General features: G+C 53.7%; 1 protein-coding gene and 1 long non-coding RNA gene across 5 annotated transcripts in view; one reads left to right on the forward strand and one right to left on the reverse strand.

Annotated features, from left to right (window-relative positions):
• Positions 1-3510: 3510 nt before the first annotated feature.
• PKDCC (protein kinase domain containing, cytoplasmic) lies at positions 3511-13805 on the reverse strand (the record flags this gene model as incomplete). 4 transcript variants are annotated; one of them, XM_081101596.1, is made up of 7 exons in its annotated part: positions 3511-4416; positions 4643-4816; positions 6371-6478; positions 6735-6814; positions 7430-7701; positions 8287-8388; positions 13158-13805. In XM_081101596.1, the coding sequence occupies 7 exons, from the start codon at positions 13803-13805 to the stop codon at positions 4331-4333; spliced, it is 1470 nt and encodes a 489-aa protein (XP_080957722.1). In that variant the 3' UTR covers positions 3511-4330. The 4 variants fall into 4 exon arrangements, with proteins under 4 accessions (XP_080957722.1, XP_080957723.1, XP_080957721.1 ...); XM_081101597.1 differs by having other exon boundaries at positions 7430-7614; positions 8287-8409; XM_081101595.1 differs by having other exon boundaries at positions 8287-8409.
• Positions 13806-14607: 802 nt separating this feature from the next.
• The window catches only part of LOC308525806, a 33554-nt gene continuing 21006 nt past the window's right edge, over positions 14608-27155 (forward strand). The window contains exons 1-3 of the long non-coding RNA XR_013996482.1: positions 14608-14907; positions 16561-16664; positions 17031-17134. This is a non-coding gene — a long non-coding RNA (uncharacterized lncRNA). The remainder of the gene's footprint in view (positions 14908-16560; positions 16665-17030; positions 17135-27155) is intronic.

The following is a 27155-nucleotide window of genomic DNA, read 5'->3' on the forward strand; positions in this document are numbered from 1 at the left end:
AACATATTTAAAAAAAAAAAGGTCAGGCTCTCAGGACACCCTCACCCTTATAGGATGATGCTGGAGTGGGAGACCGGTCTCCTTTAATTGCCCTTTGGGCTTCCTGTCAAAGGCAGGCTGCGAGTCCGAATCCTTCCCAAGGGAGGGGCAGGCTTGAGTGGGTCTTTGGTCTTTTGGGCCCAGGGGGACACTGTGCTCCTGCGTGAGACAGTGGATAGAGCGGAAGGAACACAGGCTTTCAGAGGCAATCGCCTCGGCTTGAATCCTGGCTCCTCACCTCTCTGGGCTCTCACCCCTCTCCCCCTGCTGCCATGAGGATTAAACGAGAAAGTGTGGCATCCCCGCCCCTCTTCCTAGCAGCCTGAGTAGTCTCATGCTCTGAGTCTACCACGCCTCTTCCCGGTTCTGCCCCTGGGAGCAGAGAGAGACCCAGCCTTACATGCTCTGCTCCGGACTCAGAAGCCATAAAGTGAAAGCAAGAAGCCGTTGTCATGGCTGGGGGGTGGGTGAGCACATTATCCTGAGGCCTCCTAATCCCATTTTCTGCTTTCATGTTAATCCTCTTCCCCCTTCTGTCTGCCTCGCACTCCACTCCCAGGGCACTGACCCGGAGAGCTGGACTCCACCTCCTCCAGGCGGTGGCAGTGTTCCCTGCTGGGCCGGCCAGAGGTGGGGTCTGGGGTCGGTCTGGCTGTGCTTCGGTTCTCCTCAGCCAGCCTGGGTCCTCTTCCAGGCCAGGCGGTGGATGGGTGTTAAGGGCTCAGCTCACTCATAACAAGAACAAGGACAGTGCCAGCCAGTATTTCCTAAGCACTCACTGTTTGTGGACACTGGCAGAGACCTTTGCATCATGATTTCATTCAATTACTGGAACACTCCTGTGAAACAGATACTATTAATCTCAAGTTTGCAGACAAGGACATGGAGGCTCGGGGATTTGCTACAGCCCAGATCACACAGTGAGCAAAAAGCAGGACTGGCCAGAATTCCTCCAGAGTCTCGTGGGGGACCAGTAGCAACGTGGCCTCTCGTGTGCAGCCCTGGAAAGGACCCACCTGCGGCTTCCATCCCCTGGCACCATCACCTGAGGCTTCAGCTGGGTGAATATATTACTTCCATGCACTACACCTGGGTATGGCTGTGCAGTGGCGTGGAAAGGACCTGGACTTCGGGGACAGGGGGATGGTTCTGGCTCCCACAGGAAGGGGACAAGGTACCCAGGAACTGGACAGGTGGTTTCATGTCTATGGCCATCTTGGGGGGTGGGTAATTTTTTAGCCTCAGGCTTTCACTCACTATCCCTTTCATTCCCAGCTGCAAATGCTCTTCTCTCTGCTCTGCAGGACTGATCCCGGCCAATTCTGCCCTCGGTTCTGAGGCAAGACTCTCCTGGAGGAAGGAGCTACGCACCATCGCTTCAGCCTCCTGTGGGTGCATCTTTCTAAAAAGGTGTTTTGTGCTTTGCACCTCCATTTTTACTTTTTTCAATACTCACCTGAGGATATTTTTTCAATTGATTTCCAGAGAGGAGGGTGGGTGGGAGGGAGGGTGGAGTGGGAGAGAGAGAAACATTCACGCACTGACTGCTTCCCGCAGGAACCCCTACCTTTACCGGGCTGAGGAACCTGAACGGGAATTGAACTGGTGACCCTTTGGTCTGCAGGCCGACGCTCTAACCACTGCTCGAGCAAACAGGCCAGGGCCCTCCATTTTAGTTTGTCACACACTCAAAGTAATCAGGGGCTCCTAACTCTAACTTAGGTTCCTCCTGCCACAATCCCCCCTCAGGGACAGGCTTGTAAGTTAGGGCTGGATTTCAATGCTCAGCTGTGACCTGGGCTTCAGTTTTCAGGAATGTAAAATTAGAAGGATAACCATTCCTCATGGAGGCCAGAGACTGCCAGTGAACCCATTGTCTGGAAACTTCTAGAATCTCAGAAGGCAGTGCTGGGTTCATCTTCAGCTTTCTCTTTTCTCACCGGGTCCCACAGTCCCTGAGCCCTGTGACCCTCTCTGCTGACTGTGACCAGGTTCTCGTTCCCCTTAGCATGCTCAGACCCCATAGCCCTTCCTACCCCTTCCCCATGGCATCGCCTTAGGCCCAGTGTGGCACCATGTTTTCTCCTGCTCTCAGAGGCCCACTGACTGCTTGGCAGTTGGAGAAAAACAGAGGGCCCGGGACAGGCTACACGTGCCTGAACTCAGCTGAGGAAAGAGGTCTGGGGGCTGAGGAAAGCCGAGGCCTCCTTGGAGAGGTGGCGACTGAGGGTGGCGAGCATGGGCAGGATCTGACTTGGCGGAGTCATGGTGTGAGGGTCTGTGGAGGCTCTGACTTCCCGCCCCCAACCACAATCACCAAGCCCAAGTAGCCAGAGGCAAGATGTGGGGGGTGTGGGTCAGGCATAGTGGTGGTGGGGTACAACTTGAGGGTCCAAGTGACGTCCATGATGAGGACTCCAGAGCTAACAGTGGCTCCCCTCCATCACTTAGGACTACAAGGACATTTAAAAAAAAATTGATTTCAGAGAGGTGGGCAGAGAGAGAGAGAGAGAAACATCAATGATGAGAATCATTGATTGGCTGTCTCCTGCACGCCCCCTACTGAGGATTGAGCCCGCAACCCGAGCATGTGCCCTTGACCGGAATTGAACCCAGGACCTTCCAGTCCGCAGTCCAATGCTCTATCCACTGAGCCAAACCAGCCAGGGCTACAAGGACATTTTGCATTTGAGAAATTACACCAACCACATCTGTTGAGAAGAAATTGAGTTGAATTAAAGTTTGGTTATTCTTTCTAAAACTCTCAAAGGTTTGTGCACTTTAAGAATGTTCTAGAGGCAGAAGAGGTAGGATTTCAGGTTAGAAGACTTACATCCATGCTGGGGCTCTCTTTGGTCACAGTGTGATCTTGAACCCTTAGTCATCTTTTTGCTCTGGGCTTCCATACACTTGGACTTCCCCCTGCTACACTGTCCCTCCTAAAACCCAGAAGATGGGGCTGGTCTTTTCCTAGGCCTTCCTTTCTCTTTACTTTCCATATTTCTTGCTCAGAGAAAAACTCTCTCTGAAAAGTGTCCATTACCTTGTGGAAGGCAGTGGTGGTGATGGCCAGGCCCAACCCTGTACGCAGGCAAGGCTGACCTGACCGGAGGCTGCTTGGGGTTCCCCGAGGACATCCAGTGAGAAGACGGGGAGTTCCCCATTGGGATGGTTGACATCCCACCATTCGGACATCACTCCTTTGGGGCAGGCTCTGCATATGAGGAGCTGGTGTGTGTTAAAATGCGAACCTCCTTAGGGGAAGGAGTCTCTCGTGTCCGGATACGGATGTGGATGGCCAGGCAGGGAGGTGGGCACCATAAGAGCAGGGCCTGAAAACACATTTTGCCCACTTCAGGGTTTTCCATGGGGATTTCACTCCCTCAAAGGTCATCCCTCATGACATGTGACTCCTCCCCGCAAACACACCTGTAAGTCAGCCCAAGAAACCGCAACTTGGGGAGAGGCCTTACCGTGTGAAATGTCATTTTATTAATTGATTGATTTTTTTTTTTTACAAAAATAAACATTTTAATGAACAAGAAGTACAAAAGCTTCTGGATATACAAACTCCAGGAGGAGGGAGAGGCTGTTTTTGGCTGTTTTTCGGCTTTCACTGAAAGCAAATGAGGCAGAAAGGCCCTGGCCCCACCCCCACTCCAGGTCCTGGCTCAAACCGCACCCTGCTCCTCGACCCCACGTCTTGGCTCATACCATGTGTGCTCCTCTGCCCCTGGGCTGGCCCAGGAGAAACCCCAGTCAGGTGGCCAGAGGTGGCCTCCCCAGTACAGGATCACTGACTTCCTGGAGCATCCCGTCAAGTCTCCTGTCTGGAGCTCAGCGGAGAGAACACTCTGTGACCGATTGTCCCCACGCAGCCCCCGCTAGGCCATGGCACCTGTAGCAACAGCAGCAGCAGCAGCAGCCGGGGCTTTGGCTACATTCTCACACTACGAACACAGTGATGGGGCTGCCCACGGAATTGTCCCAGTGAGGGGCAGAGCCCCCAACGGGAGACCAGCCTGAGCCTTGTTGGCAGCCCAGAGGGTTGCAGAGGCCGCCAGCCCCCCAGGATTTCTAGCCCTGGAGCCAGCAGTCCCACACCTAGACTGGTAAACTCACATTTTAACATTTGGCATTATTGCACATTGTCCTGGTCACCTCCGTCTGTCTGGGATGTCAGCCTTGTCTGTAGCGGTTCCGGGTGACACGCAATGCTGCCAGTGCAAGTCACTCCCTTCGCAGGCAAGCCCAGCGGGCGGGGATGGTCAGCTGAGCCCTCACAGACAGGTCAGCCAGAGGCCTTCACATATGTGGTCTTGTTGAGATCAGGGACTACATGGCTCCATCCCGTCTTGAAAAAGACCAGCTGCCGACCTGGGGGCAGAGGTGAGAGGTAAATTGGTCTGGATGCTTCTCTCCCTGGAGGCAGGGCCACTCTTCCTAATGAGACTGGCCTTGGGGACACATATACTTGTCTCTTATCATCTCAGCCTTCTTGTCTTCTTATCATCTCTGGCTGCTGATGGGGGAAACATTACCTATCAACCTCTTCCGGGAAGTCCAGTCACATCCCTCATAACGTCCTTTCCCACTGGCTCACCTGTCCAGGTGGTCTGGTTGGTGACCACAAAGGCCCGACACTGGGCATGGCTCTCACAGACGTCCACAGCCTCAGCCAGGTTGAACACGGAGAGGAGGCAGCTCCCGTGGTGGTAGGATGGCCAGCAGCGGTAGTCCTCCTGGGGGATGGTGCTGTCTGGCAGGCGCTGGTACTCTGTGGGTTGGGGATGGAGCGCAAATGAGAACTTTGTGTGCCCCCGGGTGAGGGCGTGGTCGCTTTCTGAAAAGGAGAGGAAGATTCACTTCCTAGAAGGCTGAAATCCAGCCCAGTCCCCGTAGCGTGGAGATGAATGTAGCCAGCACGCTGAAACGGGGCTGACTCCTCTGTAAAGGCAAGGCTCAGATTTAGTTTTGGGGAGACACACGTCCCCCAAATCCAAGAACAGGCAGCTGGCTCAGGTAGCACACGGTGACGGGCACATGTGTGAGATAAATGCGCACCCAGAGTCACTGGCTGTCCAGGCTGGTTGCTGAAGTCAGAACCTTTTGGACACTGATTGAGAGCGGGCTTCTCAAACGTCCCTGTGCATATCAATTTCAGGGAATCTGGTTAAGGTGCAGATTCTGATGCACAAGGCCTAGGGTGGCCTTCCTCCTGGTCTTGGGGAGAGAGGTTAGGCAAGCCCCTCAGGTAAGAGGGCAGTCAGGGATTTTTGAAGCTAAGAGGCATGCAAATGAATGTAAAACACAAAAATTACCATGTGGGAATCCACAACTGGAGTGTTTGGGGAGGAGGCTGGAGGAAGAATCTGAGATCTCCCCATTACACAGAAAGAGCTTCTGAAATCTGCTCAGTGGGGAAGCAGGCTTGCTTCAGCAGCAGACCTCCGGGTCACCGTCTCTCCCACTGCCTGGGGAGCCCAGCTCTGGACTGATAATGCAGAAGCCCTGGGCCTCTGGTCACCCCGCCCTCCTGCCTCCTTCTACCAGGGACCAGACCAAAGTCCAGGCGGCTGTGATTTACAGCCCCATAAACGGCGTCCTCAGGGACAGAGCCAGCCATTGTTCACCTCGTTAAACTTTATTTACAGGGCTAACGAGGGCTCCCCAACCCCTAAGACTGGCCGGAGCTCCTTGAATACGAAGGCTGCCCACCCCTCGCTCCCCTGCCAACCACACTAAACCCCAGGGCCTCAGCGGAGGGACCGCTGCCCTAAGCAGTGACTAAATCCTCCCCCTGCTCCAGGGCTTCTTGACTGGTTTCAGTGTGGGTCCTCCCCACCCCCCGCCCTGCCCCCCTCCAGCCGCCCTCCTAGCCCCAGAAGTGTAGAGGAAGGAAAGGGAAGCAAACATATGCCGTCTTCCAGCTGTGGAATAGGAACTGGGTTAATTGCTTTCACACACTTCACCTGGTATTTACGCCCATAAGAATTTTGTGAGGCAGGTAATACTGAACCCAATTCATAGATAAGGAAAGTGAAGCTCAAGCGTAACTTGCCCACAGTCACACAGACAGTACACAGTGCAGTTTGGAGCCACCCAGAGAAGGGGTGTCAGTGCCAACCCCCCCTGGTTTAAGGTCAAGTTATAGTTCTAGTTCAGCCAGAGATGAGACCTCCAAGTGAAGGCTACATAGCCAGCAGCCTGTATGTCACACCAAGTAAGCCTTAGAGGCGGCGGGAGCTACTTAGTCTAATTAGGGAGACGGGTCCCCCTCCCACCTGTTTCCCACCTCCCCAGCCCCTGGATCCCTGCCGGGGCTACTCACCAGCTCTGCTGTCTGCGGTGGAGTTCTGCAGATACTGCCCGCTCCGGTACAGGTGCAGCACCTTCTCCAGCTGGGCCAGCGTCTCGTCCACCCCCCACGTGAGTTCTCCTGCAGGGCGCAGGGTGGCTATGAGAGGGGCGTGGGCTCCTGCTTCTCCCAAGGTAGGCAAGGCAGCTGCCTTTCCCTCTCTCCCTCTGGACCCTGGGCCCAGAGGACTGGGGGGCTGGGGGGGAGGTTCGCCACAGAATGCCACTTTGGGAGAGGATGGTTTCTGGACCGGGGGCTGCCCTGGGTCATTCTTGTCCCCACACCTGCTGGGGGAGGGGCAGGGCGACGGGAAGCAGATGGGCCCTGGAGAGCTCACCTGTGGCATTGACAATACTGTCCAGCAGAGGCCGTAGTGAGGGTGGGGCACTGTGGGGAAGGAGGTATGTGAAGAAAAACCTGGAGCAGAGAGAAACCAGGGCCTCAGTGGTCCAGCCTTCGGCGACACAGCCTTCCTCTATGCCAGCTTGGGACAGAATCCCAATTATCTCTAGGGAGCCTGCCTCCCCGGGCCCACCAATGAGGCACCTCCCCAGACTGCACATGGAGTCTACTCAGACTCAGGGTTGGGGTCTGGGCACAGGCTAAGGCCACAACAGACCTAGCAAACAAGTCTGGAGTCAGTCTTCCCCACCCCTCAGCCCCACATTACCCTGACTGACCAGTGTCAAAGCAGCTCCCTGGCTGGGGCCGAGGGAGGAGCTTCCAGAGGTGAGGGGGGGGCAGTGTCAGTGTCATGGCCCTAAGCTGAGTCGGACACTATTTTAAGAAGCCTCCAGCTGCCACCCCCAGCCCAGAATCTCCTTGGAGCTGGCTATTTTTAGCGTCACCCTCAGGAGCCTGAATGTTCCCTTCTTGACTGGGTGGAAGCCTTTCCCCTCCTGCTACTCCACTGGTCAAGGCTGAGCCTCCCACTCCCACTCTGGCTGGCCTCCTGTTGGCTCTCTCCGAGCCTTGCCCTCCTGGCCCGCGCTCCCTCGCTGGCCTCCCGAGTGAGCAGGGGGTGGAGGTCACCTGTAGGCATTGTAGAGGTTGCGCTTCTCGTTCATGCCCTCACACCAGCCCTGGGCTGAGCAGGGCAGGGTGAAGTTCCTGGCTGGAAACTCGAGTACACAGTTGGCGCTGCTGGCACACGGTGTCTCCTCTACGCGTGCATCATCCAGATCCGTCACCTTCAGCTCCCCATCCACCAGCACAAACTGTCGGGGGCGGAAGTCCAGCAGAGTGACAGAGCCCAGCGGGGAGTGGGCCAGGTGGTGAAGGAGGCGGCCCAGACTCAGGCAGATCTGAGGGGCAGACACAAGGCTGCTCACTGCTTTTCTCCTGGGGCTCCGGGGCTCCCTCCTTTGCAACTCCGGACTTAGCTCAGGGGGGCTGACCTTTATTGTAAAGGCCTCGTGCTCACTAAGGGCTGAGGCCAGGGGCCTCACAGAGCAAGCCAGTGATTTTCTATTAACCCCTGGCTGACCTGACCCTGAAAGTAGCACGGAGTAAGTGGGAAGTGGGCCGCAGGGATGTCTGGGGATAACGGATCTCCTCCCTGAAGTTGCATCTTGCGTGTGGTTTTAGCCCAGGGTGTGGCAAGAGAAGGACACGGACCTTTCTGCAACCAGGCTGAGAGTGTATGTGGGGGAAGAGTGTGTGTAGCTGGAGCCCAAAAAAGGTCTGGGTCCTCTATGCCTGGCTTCTTTCTTTAACCCTTTGGCTGATGGCCGAGTCTGCTTTGCCCTCCCCGCCCTGCCCCCCCCACCCCCCCACCCCCCTCCCCCCGCCCCAGTGCTGAGGAGGGTGGAAGCTGCTCTGGTGGGCTGGCCTTCTAAGGGAGAACCATCCCAGCCAAGAGCCCAGGGCCAGCCCTCCTCCCTGCTCACTCGGAATCGATCCTCCCAGGACGTCTGTAGCAGCTGGATCATCTCCACAGGGGCGCCCAGCTCCGTGATGGTGGTCAGGGTGTCCGGGATGTCCTCGCTGTCCTGGTAGCAGTAGCCATAGAGCTGGGGGAGGCCCAGGGTGGGAGTGAGAACAGAGAAGGGATGGCTATTATACCCTCTTCCTCTGCTACCAGCCCCCTCCTTGGCCTTCCCTAGGCCTTTGCTTCAGCTGGAGCCAGAAGAGAATAGCAGCGTTGCCTGGGAAGCCTGCCCTCTGTCCCCGTAGCCAGTTCCTCCTGACTACATCAGCCCCTTACCTCTCCCCGCTCAGGCACATGGGCTGGTCTGGCCACCATGTGTTAAGTGTGAGCCAGGCATTGTGCTAAATGTTTTACAGGCACAACGCAAGTCTTATAATAACCTCAAATAGTATAGTAGGGACTATTATGATCTCTAGTTTACAGGTAAGGAAATCAACTCAGAGAGTTTAAGTTACTTACATGAAGGCACACAGGCTAATGAATTCAGGAGCTAGAATTTACATTTATGCCACTGATTCTACAGCCTGATTCTTTCCAAGAATACCGTCTGCTAATCGACAAGCCAGCAAATGGTTACTATACTTCCTTCCCTGCTCCAATCCCTGTTTATTTCTCATTATTTCCACTTTTTGGCAGTTTCATTTTCCCCCTTCTGCTCAGGTCTTGTGGGAGAAGAAAGCTCCCTCAGCATCGGTAACAAGCATTAAGAACAAAGACGCGAAGGGGCACGTCCTTGGGTGTTCTCTGCATATGCTGGTGGGCGGGGGCCACACACGTCAGTGGGGGTGGTAGTCAGAGGTGGCTCCTGGGAAAGGTCAGTCCTTTGGGGCATGATCACAAAGGCCTGCCCACTCCAGATGATCTGGGGAGGGGCTTGTACAGCTCAGCTGGTCAGGGGCTTCTGGGAAGCCCAGCCTGACTTTGTCACTAACACCTAAACCAGCATCCACAGAGAACTCTGCTTCTCCTGGCCTCTCCCACCACACTGCACATCAGCGGGGGTCAGACTGTGCTCATAACAATCAGTACCCCGTGGAGTAGGAAGGCCGGTCAGACTGTGCTCATAACAATCAGTACCCCGTGGAGTAGGAAGGCCGAGTTGTCCCGGCCAGAGTAGGGAGAAGAGAGAGCAGCACAATGGGGGGGAGTGCGGGGAGGGGTGGCAGGGGGAGCCAAGTCCACAAGCTAGATGTCCCTGCATATTGTCACCCTTCATGCCATGATTCACACCCCTCCCAGTTCCACTCCAGGCCCTCGCAGACTCCCTTCCATCCCAAGGGTGCCCTTCAGCTCCCTGACCCCAGAGCCAGCTGTCCCAGTCCTGCTGGCATGAGGGAAGGCACCGCTCAGTATCAGATCACTAGGGCTGCGCGCAACTTGGGGGATCTGGGGCCAGTCCCAGGCACCCTCTTCTTCCCTCTCTCTCCACCCCACCCCCTCCCCAATCAGCTCAGGGAGGCCCCAGACCCTGGTGGGGCGGGGGAAGGTAAGGGGAGCAGCCCTGGGGCCTGGTTCTCATTTTCTTGCCCAGAGTCTGAGCCTTTGTGGGAAACTTCTGAAGGTTATTAAACACCCGGAGGTCATTAAATGCGCTGTTAACGAGGTATTAATCAACACCCCTCAGGAAAAAATAAAAAGACACCATTAACCCCCCCAGGAAGCGTGAGGCTGAGCATTTCAGCCGTATCTTTTGTTCGTTTGGGAGAAGAAGTATACTCTAGCAGGGCCAGAATCTGGGCTCAGGCAGGCCTGGGGCCTCCCGGGACAACAGAGGGGGGTTGGAGGGAAGACCCTTGTGCCCTTTGACCCTGGGCTACAGAGGCATCTATCACGTGAGGGAGAGTGTGTGTGTGTGTGTGTGTGTGTGTGTGTGTGTGTGTATCGGGGTTGGTTGCGGAGGGGGATCACAGAAGGTGGATAGAGAATTCTCGCTCAAGCAGTCCCTGGAGACCAGAGCGAGGCACTGGAAGGTGCCCTGTGGAACATGTTATCCTGGGCATTTTCTTTTCTTTCTTTTTTTTAAAAAAATGTATTTTATTGATTTTTTACAGAGAGGAAGGGAGAGGGATAGAGAGTTAGAAACATCGATGAGAGAGAAACATCGATCAGCTGCTTCCTGCACACTCCCTAATGGGGATGTGGTCAACCAAGGTACATGCCCCTGACCAGAATTGAACCTGGGACCTTTCAGTCTGCAGGCCGATGCTCAATCCACTGAGCCAAACTGGTTAGGGCTATCCTAGGCATTTTCTATTCGAATTTTTATTTTTTCCTGAGGGGTGTTGATTAATACCTCGTTAACAGCGCATTTAATGACCTGGCTGGGTGGTTCAGTTGGTTGGAGCTTTGTCTGGATGCACCAGTATTTTGGGTTCGATCCCTGGTCTGGGCACATACAAGAATCAATCAGTGAATGGGTGGAACAACAAGTCAATGGCTGTCTGTCTCTCCCTCTCTCTATAAAAAAAAGTAACCAATCAAAGTTTTTTAAAAAAGAACACACTGCACCAACTTGGGGGCTGCCACAGAGGGGGAGGGGGCCTCTGGAGGTCTGGGGGAGGGGAAAATCTAAGAAACCTTCTCTGGCTCCTCCCCAGTTCAGCAAACAGTCAAATGGTTTTGAAATTTTAAATGATTAAGAGGTATTACAACAACATTATTTCTAGTTCCCTGCACACCCTCACTGAAGCCTCCTGAACAAGAAGACCCCACGCAGGCTCCCTGGAAGCAGAGGTGGCATTGCTGAAGAAGCCAGAGGGACACTGGCCAGGGCTTGGGGGATAAAGCGGGAGATCCGCTCCCAAAGCAGCCCCTCAGCTCACACGACCGGCCCCTGCCCTCCTTCAGCAGTTTTTCATGCATTAACAGAAAGGACCTGGGACCTTACTCACCTGACAACACGTGCCCTAAGGCAACTAACCCCAGTTTTGACCCCAGGAGAGTCGAATAGCCAACCCCAGACAACCAATCTCGGTCTCCTGAGGGAATGGGTGAAAACTATTCAGTTGTAGTTTTTTCCTTTGGTGTTTTTGGGCTGGGGACCTGACATTACAGTGGAGATCCATTCTGTGATATATGTGTGGTGGGGGGCGGGGGGGGGGGGGCAGGGGTTGTCAGTTGGATGCTTGTCTGGACGTTTGCGGGGGTAAGTGAGAAGTTCCCTAAGACACAGGAAAGCACATAAAACTTATCACCTGTCCAAAGGTGCGTGTGTGTTGTTGTGTCTTGAGCAATTAACACTAATGTCCTACTAAGTCACTAAAGACCTCCACTGACTCATAATCTGGCTGACACCCCAGGGTTTCCAAAAAATAGGGGCTTTCCAAGAGCCCCTTAGAAGCAAAGACAACAAGATCCTCTCAGAATGGCCACGTAACCAGCCGCTCACTCTCTTAAGCTCCAGACACAGTGTCAGCCATGCAACCAGGCACAACCACCCACAATTGTTGGCTCTGCCCGACCTCCAGCAACCAGTTCAGAGCCCAGAACTCGGTCACAAGTGTCCGACAAGGGCCGGGGAAGCCTGGGAGACTGCGAGGCAGCAGGACGATACACAGCTGAGAGCCTGGCTACCCTATTCTGCAATGCCCATCTAGGCCGGGGGTCCATCTCACTCCTGAGAAAAGGAGGAAGGAATCCTGGGTTTCTGATCAGTTCTGCCGGGTGCAGAAAGGTTAGTTTGAACGGACTAGGTCGCTAGGAGGTGGAAGGTGTGGGCAAGGTTCCTCCACTGCCGAGTTTGTACACACCCTAGTTCAGTGGGCCAAGAGCAGTCAGGGATTCCCCTCTCAGGCTGCTCAGACATGTGCAAAGGGAACAGTTAGTCTAATCCTAGGGCCGACTCAAGGACAGAGACCTGGGGGAGAGGAGGAAGTGGCTGTGTTAGGGCAGTGCTGGGGCTGTGAGAGGCCCACTCTCTTACTCTATCCTGGAGGGAACAAGAGGAGGGGGGTTCTCATCTCACCCCCCCCCCCCCCCGCCCCAGTGAACAGGAGACAGAGTCCCGTTTAATAGAAACCTGGGCATCTAGCCTTTTCCATCTTTCAGCCTCTTAGCCACGTTTGCTCAGATAATGTGACCCTCAGACCTTCCGGCCCTCAGCCTGTCCCCTGAGCACTGAGCTAAGACCTTGAGGCTTCTCCGATGGTTCAAGGGCCCACTTTAAGGGCTGGAGAATCCCAGGGCCACTTTGGGGAAGGGCTGTGCACTTTCTGGCCCACTACCCAATCCCCTCAAGTCCCTCCAGTGGTTTCTGGATGGGGAAAACGGTGGGGATCCTCTCTGAGAATCAAGCTGGACATAAGGGCTCTTTCTAGCCCTACCCAACCCCATTGCTGTCCCACCCCATCTTCGAAGCCACTGTTTGGAACGTGAGAGAAGTGGGGTTCAGATTCCATCAAGAAAGGGGACCCTATTACCGCCGTTGGGATCCTGAGTCAGGGATGACTGCTGTCCCGTGTCCTGGCTTGCGGTCATTTTCCTGGTGCTCAACTCTCTAGCTCCAGTCAGAAGCGGGGCCCTAAGAGCTCCCGGACCTCCACCTCAAGTTTGGGGCCCTCTGCACTGGCCCCTGTCTTCCAGAAGTAGAGCCTGGAAGTGGAGAAACGCAGGAGTCCCTCCGCCAGGGGACCCCCACCCAGGACTGGGACCTGGGGTGTGTCCTGGGAAGCGGCCACGGTCCAGGTTCTGCCCCTGGCTTAACGTGGGCACAGCGATCGGGGCTCCGTGTCTTTCCTCTACAAAACCAAGGGTTCCCTTCCAGCGGAGCGCCCGCGCCTGACACGTCCAGCCAGCACCGTCCCCCCCACCCCCGCGCGCCCGCCCGCGTACCTGCAGCACGTTGGGGTGCCGCAGCCGCTCCAGCAGCACCATCTCCTTGAGCAGCTTGTGGGCCGCCAGCCGATAGCAGCCCCTCCGCGCCCCGAACTCCCGCACGCAACTGCCCAGGTCGTGGCCGCTGAAGTCCACCGCCTTGAGCGCCACCGCGGCGCCGCCGGGCAGGCGGACCCTGTACACGGCCTTGGTGTAGCCCGAGCCCACGTACTGGGCGCCGGACACGTTGCGGAGCGCGGCGCAGCCCAGGCGCGGGCCCGGGCCGGGGGAGCCGGGGGAGCCGGGGCCGGGAGCCGGGGGCCAGCTCGGGGAGCCGTCGGGCGGAGGCCGGGCCCCCGGGGGCCGGGGACGCTGCAGGCCCGGCCCGCCCCGCGCCAGGTCCATCAAGCGCCGCCGCTCCGGCCGGCCCGCCCCGGGCGCGGGGCCCCCGCGGGAATAGCGCTGCACCTCCTCGTAGCGCGCTCGGATCTGCCGGGCCAGTTCCCCGCGGCCCCCGCGACGGCCCGGGCCGGGGGCTGGCGAGGGCCCGGGGGACTGGCCGGGCCGCGGGGGCTCCGAGCCCGGGGCGAAGAGCACGTTGAGGACGGAGCCCAGCAGGAAGGAGGCGCAGAAACCCGCGGCCACCGCCGCCCGCCGGCGCCGCATCGCTCCCCTCCCCCCGGCCGGCCGCCCGGCGCGCTCCCCGGCCCGGCCCGGGAGGCTCAGGCTCCGAGGCGGCTCCGCTGCGCGCCCCGCCGGCCCCCGGCCCAGCTCGTGCGCATGGCCCCGGCGGCCCCGACCCCGGCCCCGGCCCCTCGCGGGCGGCACATCGGCCTGACACTTGCCTCCCGCCCGCCCTGCCCCCGCCGCTTATAAGGCCCGGAGCCGCCCCCGCCTCCGCCCCTCCGCCTGCGCCTCCGCCTCCCGCTCCGGGCCGAGCGTCCTCGGCGCCGCCTCCTCCGGCCTCCCGGCCCGGCCTTCCCCGCTGACTGACAGCAGGACCTCCTCCCGCGGCCGTCCGGGCCTGGGAAGCGGCGCGGAGGCGGCTCGGCCCTGCCCAGCGCGCGGCCCCCGGACTCCGGCGGGGGAGCGGGGGAGGGGCCGGCGGCGGCCCCGCGACGCGCGAGGGCTCCCGGCCCAGCGCCAGGGCGGATAACGGGGCCGTGGCTGTGGGATAACGGGACCGGGAGGCGGATAACGGAGCCGGCGGGGCGGGGTGGGAGAGCAGAAAAGGGGCGAGGCCGCGGGTAACGGACTTCGCGGAGAGGACGAGCAGCTGGGGTCGGTCTGGAGATCCGTGTGACCCCAGAGCGCCCTTCCCGGGACCCGGGGCCGGAGGTCGGACAGGGCGCAGGAAATTCCCGGGGGTCCCGCCTCCCGCGGGTGAGGCTGGGGGTGACGGCTCCTGGCCCAAGTCCCGGATTCGAGGGAGGGGTGTTGGGGGGAGGACGCAGAGGGGCTTGCACCTGCGAGCGCGTGTGGGACGGGAACTCAGAGATCAGAGGAATAATTATGTTTTCGGAGACGCACTGCTCAACCTCCTCTCACAAGTCTTTCCGATTTCTCCTTGTCCCTAACCCCTCCTCCCCCTCGGGGATCCCTGCATTCAGACGCGGTCCGCAGCGGATCACGAACCAAATGCATGCTAGTGGTTTCTGCAGAGAGTGCGTTTTTACCCACGGACGTGCGTGGTCCATACCGTCTGTGGAGTGGGTGCGTTGGTGTGTCTGCAGGGGCCACTGTGTCGGAGGCAGGGAGTGTGTACTGTGTAAGTTGGTGCTGGCTCCACCAGAACCTCTGGTCCCTCCTCCTCCCTCCCTGATTGCATCATTAGTGCTAATTGAGGGGCTTTCACACGCCAGTGCATTAGCTGTTTGGAGTGAACTCCCCCCTCCTGGGAGAGATAAGCCGCTGCCCCTCCCCCTCCCGGCCCTCCACCTCCCCATGGCCCTGGAACTGTCCACCCCAGCTCCTCTCACCTTCCTGGGCACCTTCCTGCCTCCCTCTGGTCCCGGACTGATCAATCACATTCCTCCCCCGCAGTGTCAGAGATTGCCTGGAGAGGTGTCAGGGAGGGGGAGGAGGGCCCAGGGCCTCCTCCTTAAGGGGGTGTCGGGAGGGGATATTTTCCTACAGGGGGGCCAAAGAAATCTGGTGTTCCTACAGAGCACAGAGTTACTGTCATGAGAGAGAGGACAGAGATTCTTGGACATGGAAGGGCAGAGGAGAGAACTGAGTCCTTGGTCTCCAGCCTGTGATCCCACCGAGGTTGGGACACCCACCCCCCGATTCCTGGGGTCCCAAAGACTCAGAGGGCTGGGGTCCAATCTAACTTAGCAAGCCTGGGGGAGGCAGAGGCAGAATGAGAGAAGCCACGATTCCCCTGAGAACCTTGGGTTTGCTCAAGTCCTGTCTGGTTCAGTTTAGCTGTTCTGCCCTGCACTGGCCCATGGCTGCTGTGTGTGTGTGTATTGGGGGGGGGGGGGAGGCTCTGAGCAGATGCCCTCCCCAGCCCTCACACCAGATGTCTCTGGTCTAATTAACTGTGCTGGGAAAACCAACCTGGGTTTGTAAACAGAGCTACTGGCTAAAGTCAGCAGGGAGCAGCAGCAAACAGCAAACATTCCCCTCACACTCAGCTTCAATTCAATCCAGCCCCTTGGGGAAGAGGAGAGAGCCTGGCTGATCAGGAGGCCTCCTGGCCCACAGCTGAGTCAGGGAAAGCCTATCAGCCTCTGTGACCCCAATATGGCTTTTTCCTTACCAGTTCCAGAGGGTCCCCTACTGGGGAGGCAGGGGGATTCTGGGAGGAACAGAGTTGCTACCCCAAGACAGCCTCTGCCCCCCTTTGGATCCATGAGGGGGCCGTTGTGGGGGACAATATTCCTTCCAGAGCTTTCGATAGGGCCTGCGCTGCTCTTGGGTCTTGGAGAGAGAAGCCTCTGCAGTGGGTAGGACTTGGCATCGTGGGCCTGTAGCTCAGAGTTGGTGAATATAACGCGGACATTGTTAAGTTCGTTACACATCATGTAGGTATTATAATAACATGTTCCAAAATTAGATAATTATTCTTTGCCAAGCTTCAGTGTTTCTGTTATGGTTTGAAAGTTCAATGCACACAGGGGCCTGAGAAACAGGCACAAATGTACGTACAGTGTGCACACATAAGCCCCGGAGCAGCAGCCTCGCATGCAGGAACAAAGGCATTTCAACTCTTTCCTTCTCACACTCACTCTGTCGCCCTCACCAGCTGTCAGACACGCAGACATATACAATCTTTGATGGAAATAGGTTTTTGGCCTCTGAAAAAAAAGGACTTAACTGTCTGAACAGATTAGAGTTTCTGAATTGGCAGTTCTTGAGTTCTTAACCAAATTTTGCTCGTTTGCTTTTTTTTTTTTTTTTTTTTTTTGCCACCCAGGGAGAGGAATCATCCTTTGAAAGAATTGAAAAAGACACAAAAACCGCTGCTTCAGGCTCCAGGTCTACAATCTGTCCACCTGCTCCACCCCAAAGAACTGGCAGGTCAGTATCCTGGGCCTCCCAGACCAAAGTCCTCAGGCCAGTGTCCAGCTCAGAGTGCCGAGTGCTCTCACTCAGGGCCCAGCAGCCCTCCGACAGAGGGTCTGTCTGCAATGCGAAGGCTCAGAGCTGCAGACGCATGAGCTTTCCCTGCTCCTCCCTCTGCTTACTACACCCCACCCCGCGCAAAGGCTAACTTAGATAGCAATCCTTGGGAAGGAGCAGATGGCTCCAAAATGCTAAATTTCTTTGGAAATGTCTTTTAGATAAACAATTTCTACATGTTTTGTCAGATCATCCTACGCTGCCTGGATTGTAATACCAACCTTTCAGCAGCCCTCTTTTTAATTTTTTAAAATTTTATTTTAGAGAGAGAGGAAGGGAGAGGGATAGAGAAAAAGAAACTTCCAATGAGAGATGTGGATCCGATACCTCCTGTATGCCCCCTACTGGGGATTGAACCTGAAACCTGGGTAAGTGCCCTGACCAGGGAATGGAACTGGGTACCTCTTGGTTCATGGGTCGACGCTCAAACACTGATCCACACTGGCCGGGCTCATCAGCCCTCTTAATTGTCTACCTTTTACCTCCAGCCTAGGTCTCAAACACTTCTTTTGGAGAACAGTCATCCCTTGGTGTTCATGGGGGGATTGGTTCTAGGAATCCGTGAATAGCAAAGTCTGAGGATGCCCAAGTCCCTTATGTAAAATGGCACAGTATTTGCGTGTAATCTATGCACATTCTCCCATATACATTAAATCATCTCTAGAGTACTTATAATATCTAATATAATGTAAATGTTATATAAGTAGTTGATATACTGTATTGTTTAGGGAAGAATGAAAAAAAAAAGTCTGCATGTTCAATACAGACACAACTATCGTAGGCCTAACTACACAGTACACGTCAGCAACCATGTAATGTTTTCACTCCAACTATTTTCTATCCATGATTGTTTGAATCTGGCGGTGCTGAACCCGCAGGTGTGGAGGGCAGACGGTGTTACTCTCCAGCCCAGTAACCCGGAGCATAAACTGAACTGAGCCTCAGGCCTCTGTGAGTGGGCCCTGCCCTCCACCCTCTCATTTCCCTGCACAGAGCCAGACTCTCGAAGACTGGTACTTGCACTGCCTCCTGACTCACAGCCATCGTTCGCATTCCTTTTTACGTTGCCCTCCCACTTCTTCCTTCCCGAAATGCCCTCTTCTAGCCTTTCCACACACTCTTTGCTGGTTGCTTCTTCAAGGTCTCCCAGGAAGTAGTGAGCTCCAAACAATGCCTCTGCAACTGGGGTGCCTGGCTCCCTGGGACCTGGGAGGTTTATTCTGAGTTCTGTGGATTTATTTCCTTCAAAAAGAAATGTACAAAACTTCTCAGGTCTTGCAAAACTTGGAGTAAACTTGGAGCCAGAGAAACCTGGGTTCAGATCTTATTAGCTGAGTTATGTTGGGCAAGTAGTGTTTGCTGTCTCATTAAGAAGATGGGAGATAATAATAGTACCTACCATATAAAGCTGTCGAGTGGATGATATGCAAAGTTATATAAAGTGCCCGGCACAGGACACACCCTCAGTATGTGTAATCTATTGCTAGTATTAACAATAACATTAAATAAACACCTGTGATGACATGTTAGGCAACCCAGTTGGCTGTAATGCTGCCTGGAGGCAGAAATGACTTTACTTTCCATCTTGGTTTCCACCGGGCTCTCTCTGTGCCTGGAATTTTTACGTTTTCCCAAATCAGCAAAGCAACAGTGGATCAGAAGAGGCCTCACTGCCTTCCCCACCCTGCAGTGAGCTGTGGAGGGAAGATCATGAATCAGGACCTGATTCCTGATGCCACAGTGACCCAGAGCAGGGAAGGCCTCGGGCTGAGAGCTCTGGGGGCAAGAAGCTGGGGGAAGGATCGGATTCAGAAAGGAGGGGGCAGGGAAAGGGGTGGAGCCAGGCAGCCTGCTCCTCAACCCCCACCCCCCTCAGGTAGGAAGTTAAGTGGACGTTTCCAAAATATAAAAAACAGATGATGAAGGTCAGGTTTCCTACACACGGGGGAGTGGGAGCCCTGAGGCAGAGTCCCCAAGAAATGATCTGAGACAGAGATGGGATCAGAGAGAGAGAGAGAGAGAGAGAGAGAGAGAGAGAGAGAGAGAGAGAGAAGACAAGATAGACAAAGATGCAGAAACAGGGAGACAGATAAAACTCCCCGAATCTTGAGAAGGGTAGTCAGACAAACACAGAGCAGAACGCCCTGGCTCAGGAGAGCTCTTTCTACCCGTCTCTGGAAAAGAGCTTAGTTCCTCTTCGTAGGTCTCAAGATGGGAACACGAGCCATTGTGGTTCCATGACCCTGGCAGAGGGTGAGGCCCTCCGGGACCCCAGAAACCAAAAGGCTCTGTGGGCTCCCAGAGCTCTCACTGCCCAGGCTGGTCTCTCCGTCTGTCTGGGCCTCCAGGTCTGTGATCCAGTGTGTCCCTCTCATTCCCCTCCACCCTAACCTCCCCGAGCCAGGCTTTCCCATCCTCCCTCCTCCCTCCTGCTCAGCCTCACCCAGCAGCCCAGAGAGATGCTCTATGACAGCTGCTCTGTCTCTCCCTTTCCTGGCTGTCTGAGATGTGTTTCCTGTCTCCTTCACTGTGTCCTCTGATTGGAGGAGCTGGGGTGGGGTGGGATGGGGCTAAGGAGAGAGAAGGCTGAGAGCCACCTATTTAGAGCCATCACCTGGCATTGGACCTAGCCCAGAATAGAGACTCTGTCCTAAAGACCCTTTTGGGAAGGGAGAACAGTGAGGGCTGCACTCCGGGGCCTCTGGTCCCCGGGGCCGATGGAGAGCCAGGTAGTTGGCGATTGGATCAAGGGGCGATGGATGGACTCTGGTGGCAGGTGGTAGTGGAGGGGAGACTTTTGCCTTTGTCCAGAGGCCTTTGCATGGGAGAGGGAAGGGACCTGGAACTTGGGGACCAGGTGATTGGGTCTGACACATCCCATCTGACCAAGCCAAATGCACCCTGAGTCAATGGGGCAACTTTTCTTCTAGGCCATGACCAAATAGGAAAAGCCCGTTCTTTTTGAGCAGCCTCAGGGCTGTGGTTTGGAAAGCAGAGAGAAGAGAGGATGAAAGAGAGGCTATTGAGTTTGTGCATCTGGTTCTGGACCTTTAGATGGTTGACAATTTTCTCCTCCTTCCCCAGCTGCCCCAGGAGGCTGGCCTGGAGCCAGGTCCAGGAGGAAGACTGCTCCTTACAATTCAGGAGGCCTTGGCTTGCCTCTGCCCTCAGGAGCTTCCCCAAAACCATCAGGGATGAACACAAAGGAGATTATGCAGGGTCTGGGGGTTAGGATGCAGGCAGGAAAGAGCGGCCCCTCCCTGGAACCCCGATGGAGGACCATCATGTACTGAAAGCCGGCTGTGTGCCAGGAACTGTCTAACTTTTTGATACAGAGTGTGAGGTCAGTATGATTACACCCGTTTTATAGATAAGGGAATTGAGGCTCATGAGATTAAGAAATCTGTTAAGAAATCTGTCAGATGTCACAGAAACTGTAAGTGGCAGAATAGGCCACCATGAATGAGAAAGCAGCGACTCAGGCCCTGATTCAGCTCTTCTCTTAGCTCTTTGTTGGTCTAGGAAAAAATTCCAGTCAAAGGGAAAGACAGAGATGCGAAGAAATGCCACCAGTCGGAACCAAGATAGAAGTGTATTAAAGGTTATTTTTGCCTCTAAGCAACAAAGTTTGGTCATAAAGATTTATTATTTTATTGTTCTTAATAACACTAATGATAGAGCACGCTTATTAAATGCCTTTCATCATCATTTAATCCACTTAATACTTCTAGCAGATAAATACTGTTATTATCTCCAATTTTCAAGATGAGAAAATTGACATGGAGAGGTTAGGTAACTGTGGCAGAGCTGGATTTGGACGCAGATGCCTCTGACATCAGAGCCTGTGTTCTGCCATGGTCTGTCCTGCCGCCTGTAGTTTATGGCCTGGGCTGATCTCAGCTATAAAAACCCCAAGGTCAGTCTTTCCAAGCCCAGCACTGCAATCTGGCTTCGAAGAGGGGGGTCTGATGATGGTTGAGTCTTTGAGGACAGGCCCTGCAGGGGGCGGGGGCAGTGGGAAGAGAAGGAGGGAAGGAGAGGCAGTGGGGAGACCGCCACCACCACCATGGGAAAACCACAGACTCAGGAGCTGAGGCTAAACCCATACGAAGTGTTTTTCAGACCCTGCAAACCATTCCTTCTTTTCCTTTCACTGTGGGGGGAGGGGGAGTGAAGGAGGAGGGAACAGATGAGGAGGGATGGTTTACAAAGGGTTAACGAGACTGGGAGTCTGCATGGAATGAAAATAATTATTTGAAAAATTCCAAAAAGTACAAAAAAGGAAGTAAAAATTACACAAAATCCCTCCATTAAAAGAGATTTTATATCATAAGATGTGAAAGCCACCTTGCCTGCCCCTCCAACCCCACCTGCAGAGGTAACCACTGCGAAGGATTTACCGTGTAAAGGCCCTCTAAGATGCCCATGAATTCATCATGTCCTCCCCCCGACGAGCTTCCCTTGGTGACTGTCTCATTTCTGCACCAGCAGGCTCCAAGGCACCTCAGAGTCTCTTTGATGCTTCCAGACTCAAATTCAAGTCCTGTGCTTTTAAAAAAACTGCCTCTGGGATTTGCTCCTTTATGTTCTCACTGCCATCCTCCCCAGTCCGGGCTCTTGCTCTCACATCTGGTCTGTTGATTGGGTCCCCTCCGTGGTCTTCTCCCACCTCAAAGCATGTATGGGCACCAGATTCATCTGCCAAGAACACTGCTTCCAACACATCGTTTTCCTGTTCTAAAAGCTTTGATGATTCCTCGTCATTTGGAGAATAATTTAGCTTGGCGTTTCACGTCGGTCACAACCTACCCGCTCCATTCTTGTACCCACAAGTGCTTCCTGGCTCTGTTGCAGCCTGGCTGCTTCCCCAATCTTGGAGCATGCTCTGCTACTCCTTCCTTTCCTCACCCGTCCAAAGCTTGCCCATCCTTCAAGGACCTTCTCCAGACTTTTTTTTTCCCCTCCAGAAAGCCTTCCCTGACTGCTTTTGTTCACATCCTCTGTTCCTTCCCCAAATACCTGTGAAAACAAGGCTGTACTTCATGGTTAGAGAGTCCCCTGGTTGGAAGAGATGTGGGGTCTTACCACAGAATGGTAGTTCCCAGCCTGGAGCCCAAAGATGTATTAGAAAGGGGGGAGCTACGTCAACATTCCAGAAAGCCTGTAGGAAAGGATACAAATTTCACGATAAGTTTGCCCCATCAAGAAGAACATTGATGTTCTTTGCTGTGGCCAGAATTATATCATGCACTGAGTCTCTTCTGTTCATAAATGACATCGGTGATGTTTTAAAAATGAAAATGGTGGTGGTGGTGGTGGTGGGGAATTATGTTATATAAGTGTACCCTGGTAGGCAAACTCTTTTAAAGAATCTAGGGTTTGTGGGGCAGCAGAATGAATAAAAGAAATCCTTGATGATGAAAAAGTTATTGATCCTGTCCATTCTCCTGGCCAAAGTAGAACTCTTCTCTGCCATTCAGATAACTCACTCTTCCCATCCCCCACCCTTGTGATTGGCAAACGCACTTTCTCACAGGTTGCCAAGACCTTAGTTGATTGTAGCAAATCTACACTGTTTTCCTCAAGACAGCTCTTCAAGTATCCTATATAATAAAAGCCCAGCGACCATAACGGTGTGACGACCAGAACGACTGCTCGACCAGTGGCTATGAGGTGCATTGACCACCTCTCGGTCCCTCCCCCTGGGACGCAGGCTCCTATTGCCAAATGGTGAATGGGGAGCTGGGGTGGGTGGCGGCAGGGTGGGACTGGGGACTGGCGAGCAGGCAGAACGCTGACCTCTTGGTCCCACCCCCAGCCTGTAGGCTCCGATCAATCACCAGATGGTGAATGGGGAACCCGGATGGGTGGCGGCAGTGGAGCGGGACTGGGGACTGGCAAGGGGAACCAGGGTGGGTGGCGGCGGGGCAGTACTGGGGACTGGTGAGTGGATGGAAGGCAGACCTCTTGGTCCCTCCCCCTGGCCTGCAGGCTCTGATTGATGGTCAGATGGTGAATGGGGAACCGGGGTGGGTGGTGGGGTGGGACTGGGAACTGGCAAGCGGGCAGAAGATGGCCCTGATCGCAGGCTAGGACTAGGGACCCTACCCATGCATGATTTTGTGCGCTGGGCCTCTAGTTTGAAAATAAAATCTTCATTGGTTTCTGGCTTCCTAAAGGCCAAAGACAAAACCTTCCATGTTCTCTGAGGCCCCATATCCTATAGCCTTGTCTACCCCTTCACTGTGCTGTCTCCTTTTCTTTGCTCTAGAGCAGCGGTCAGCAAACTGCGGCCCCTTGAGTGTGGCTCTTCCACAAAATACCACGTGCAGGCGCGCACGTACAGTGCGATTGAAACTTTGTGGCCACACTCAAGGGGCCAAGGGGCCACATGTGGCTTGCGAGCCGCAGTTTGCCGACCACTGCTCTAGACCCCTGTTCCTCATTTGCACCTTGCTCTCTTCCCCTACTTACTTTTCCCTCTGCTTGAAACTCTCGTCTCCCCTCTTTGCCTAGTTATTCCACTCATCCTTAGAGTTCAGTTCCTAAGAAACCTCTTCAAGGTAGTCTTTCCTGATCACCCCCGGTCTGGGTTCTTGCAGCGATATGTACCTATCCATTGCAATACTCGTTGTGGCTGTAATCTCTCTCCTTGTGTCATTTGATTGAAGTTTGTCTACTCTTGACTATATAATCCATAAAAGCAAGGCCTTGTTTGATTTTTGCTCCCAATATGTCCCCACCACCTAGCACAGTGACAAGGCCTATAAGCAATTAGTTAATATGGACTAATATTGTTATTTTCTGTTTCACAAGAATGTTAGAAAGAATAAATGTATGCACTGCCATTTTGTCAGCTCTGAATCAGCGCCTATATAGTTTTAGTTGTGATTACTATTACTGTTTCTTCAATTACAGTTTGATCTCCTAGATGCATTCAGATGTATATCCCTCATGCCTTCCTTCCACTGGGCACCCCCTTCTCTTGGTAATGAATGACCTGGTATACAGATTGAGCTTTTCCCCCTCACCCACCTCTCTTTTTCTGTTTTAATTGGTTGTTGAATTAAAAAATAATCTGACTAAATGAAGTTCCTCCTAAATGTTCAATCTTTCCCCTCCTCTCATTCCTTCCTTCCCTTTTCATCCTACTTTTATCGGGCACCTACTCTGTGCTAGACATCAAGCACATAACCAGGGACACAAAGATGGATGATGGAGCCTCTGTCCTGAGGTAGTTCTTGAAGTATTCTTGATGTAAGAGGGTCCCCTGGGCCTCTGCCCAGGTCATGCTCCTCTGATTATTTAGTCATTTGATAATGCTCCTCCCAAAGTGGGGACCCAGGATCTTGGCTCGCTCTCTGTGTATTTAAGTCTTAGCTCAGATGTCATCTCATCAGACAGACCTACTCTCTCCACATCACTCTGTTTGTCCTCAGAGCACTTACCATTGTCTGACATGACACTTACACTTTTACTTGTTTGTGGTTAGTCTCCCCTCATTAGAATGCAAGCGCCACAAGGGCAGGGTCTTCCTTTTGTTCACTGCTGTATATTTAAAGCTCCAAGTGGTGGCAGCATACAGTAGGTACTCAGTAAATCATTGTGGAAGAACTAAATGTGACATTCCCGAGACTTTCTGCCAACTCAAGCTGAGCACTTCCCCTCCTATGGTTTGGACACCATACATCTAGTGATGGGCTTGTCCTCTGATATTTTTCAGGAATATCAGCTTTGTGCCAGAGGCTAAGTAACAAATGTCTCCTCATCAGCAGAAAAAAAATTCTTTTCTTCCTCTTAACCAATCCCAGCCTCTGTATCATGAGTCTGACTTCTTGCTTCCTGCAACTGTGAGCCGAACTGCTCCCCAGAACTTACCTGTCTTGTGTCTCATTCCTTCAGGGCTTTATTTTGTGACTTTAAAGGTGACAGTCAGTTAATCCAATAACAGAATTCTGCTAATGTGCTAACGAGAGAGGGTAAAAAAAAAAAAAAAAGAAAAGAAAGGCTCCCCGCTCCCTCCCTTCTGACTCAGGTAACATCTGTGCTTTTAACAGGGCCCTTCTGGAGACAATTAAATAAATGCTTTATTGAAACAATAAAATTAATAGGGGTCTCATGGAACTCAATGAAAGGTTTTTAAAAATTAACTTCATTGTTTTTTAAGCTTCAAATTAAGCTTTGCTAGGCAAGGGGGTGGGCAAGCCAAATTTTTATTAAAGCAGGTCCCTGCTCACAAGGCCACCCTTGTGGGGATTGAGATCCCAAGCCCGGGCTTTTCCTGCAGAAAGGCCATTGCTGCCATTCTGAGGCCTGGTTGTAAGGGGCTCCCCCCCATTAGAGGCGAGGCTTTTCTAAACCATAGGTCTGGTTCTGTTCCTGGGACTCTGTAACCTCAGAAATTTACTAACTTCATGAGATTAGGATGCCCTAGGTCAGGTGTCCCATCAAAGGAAATGTCATGATGACATTTGTCATGTTGAATGAAACAATGAACAGTGGGAGTACTCATTCTGCCAGGAAGTGGGGGAGAGGGCATTTGTCTGGTTCTGTTTGTCTGGATCCAGGCCCATCTGCCCCATCATATTGCCTCACAACCCCTGGCCCGGCCTTGTGACCCGTGGTCACCCATTTCTCCCTAGGAACCATTTTCAGCCTCAAGAAAGGCCTAAGAAGTCAGAGTTTGTCAAATTAGAACCTGAGGCCAGAGTTTCTGGAAAACTTATGGGTGGTTCTGCTGTTGGGGGCTGGGAGCAGCTGTGATGTGGGACCAGGGGACTTACTCAGGAAGGGTTTGTCCAGGTTAGAGGGTGATGAGACCCTGGATGGGGAAATTCTTGTGGAAGATGTAGTTCCCTGTCCGGATGGATGGAGCTGGCATAAGACTGTCTTCAGGACTCCTCATTATTCCTATCAAGGTAGCACATTGATTCAAACCATCTGTGGGCTTGTGAGGTCTGATTAGACTTGGCGTTTCCAACCCTGAGCTCCCGACTTACGCCCTATGTGAGTGTGAGGAGCAGGCTGGAGGTGCGGTTGAGGTCCGGGGTGGACCCTTCTCTCTGAGGCCCAGATTCCTTGCCCCAAGTGACTCAGGGCACATGCAGCTCCAGGCCCCTTCCTCCCCTCACCTGGGCTGCCAACAGGCATTGGGAAGGGTCCTGAGCTGAAAGTCAGAAGGTTTCTGCTCCCAGCTCTACCCTTAACTAGTGGTGTGACTTGGAGGAAGTTATTAGTCTTTCCAGGCCTCAGTTTTTTCATCTGCAAAATGGGGATAATGATACCTGCTGTGGTTGTTTTGAGGATCAAATGGGGCACAGGTGTGAATCACTTTGAAGTGCATGAAAAAAAAGGAGTATGAAAGTTGTTGTTTTCATGTTGGTGTTCCCCATCTGCGGGAACAGGGCTTTCTTGCCCTGGAGTTGCCATCCTCTGAGTACTGGGTTCAAGGAATCTTTGGGCTCTGGAAGGGGAAATGAAACTTTGGGGGCGGGGCTTTGTTTATTAACTCCTCTAGAGGGCTTCTACTTTCTCCCCTCGCCCCCAACACCCTCCTACTCTTCCAGAATGGAGATCGTGGAAGTGTCTTTGTTCCCACTCTTTTATCCCCGTATATCTATTCTGTCAACACATCTTAGTCCTTTCTTTGAAATCTATCCCTCACCTTTTCTTTCCCTGTCCCACTGCCATCACCTTAGTCTAAGCCATCATTACCTGGGTTTCCTCAGAAGCGCCCCAACTGGTCTCCCTGCCTTTGTTCTTCCTCCCTTCCATGCCTTCCTGAACAGGGCTGCCAACGGCCACTCCCCTGCTCAGGAAAGCCCAATGGTTTTCTAATTGTCTCATCAAGTCTATTTCCCCTGTGTGCTTCAAAGTCTTCCACTCCTCTGTTACATCTGCTCTAGGCAGCCTGGTTCCTTGTATTCCCCCCCAGCCCCACTGCCCCCGCACCCTCCTTTACAACCAGACCCACTTTCCACTGTCCTCCAAAAATGTTGTGTCCATTCCCATTTCTGTGCCTTTGCGAAGGCCACTCACCTGCTTGGCGTGGAAATACTCTTCTTCCTCTCTGTCAATTCTCTTCAATCTGCAGCATTCAACTCAAGTTCCTAGATACACCCCCAGAACGTTCTTAAGAGGTTGTCTATGGGACTGTCTCCTCACTCTAAATTCTTCTTGCTTTTATTGGTAGTATTGATTTAATATCAATTATCTTTCATTTCTTGTCCTCCTGCTCTGCTTCCCTTACCTAGATGATAAACTCCTTGAGGGTTGGGACCCTTTCTTCTATCTTTCCTGTGAAGTCTTGTTTGATTAAGGTGGACAAAGAGGCCTGGTTTGGTGGGTGGAGACTGTATAGAGATGCTCTATTCTCCCTAGAGATTTTGT

This window comes from Myotis nattereri (genome assembly GCF_964212035.1).
Source record: "Myotis nattereri genome assembly, chromosome: 10".
Classification (NCBI taxonomy): domain Eukaryota; kingdom Metazoa; phylum Chordata; class Mammalia; order Chiroptera; family Vespertilionidae; genus Myotis; species Myotis nattereri.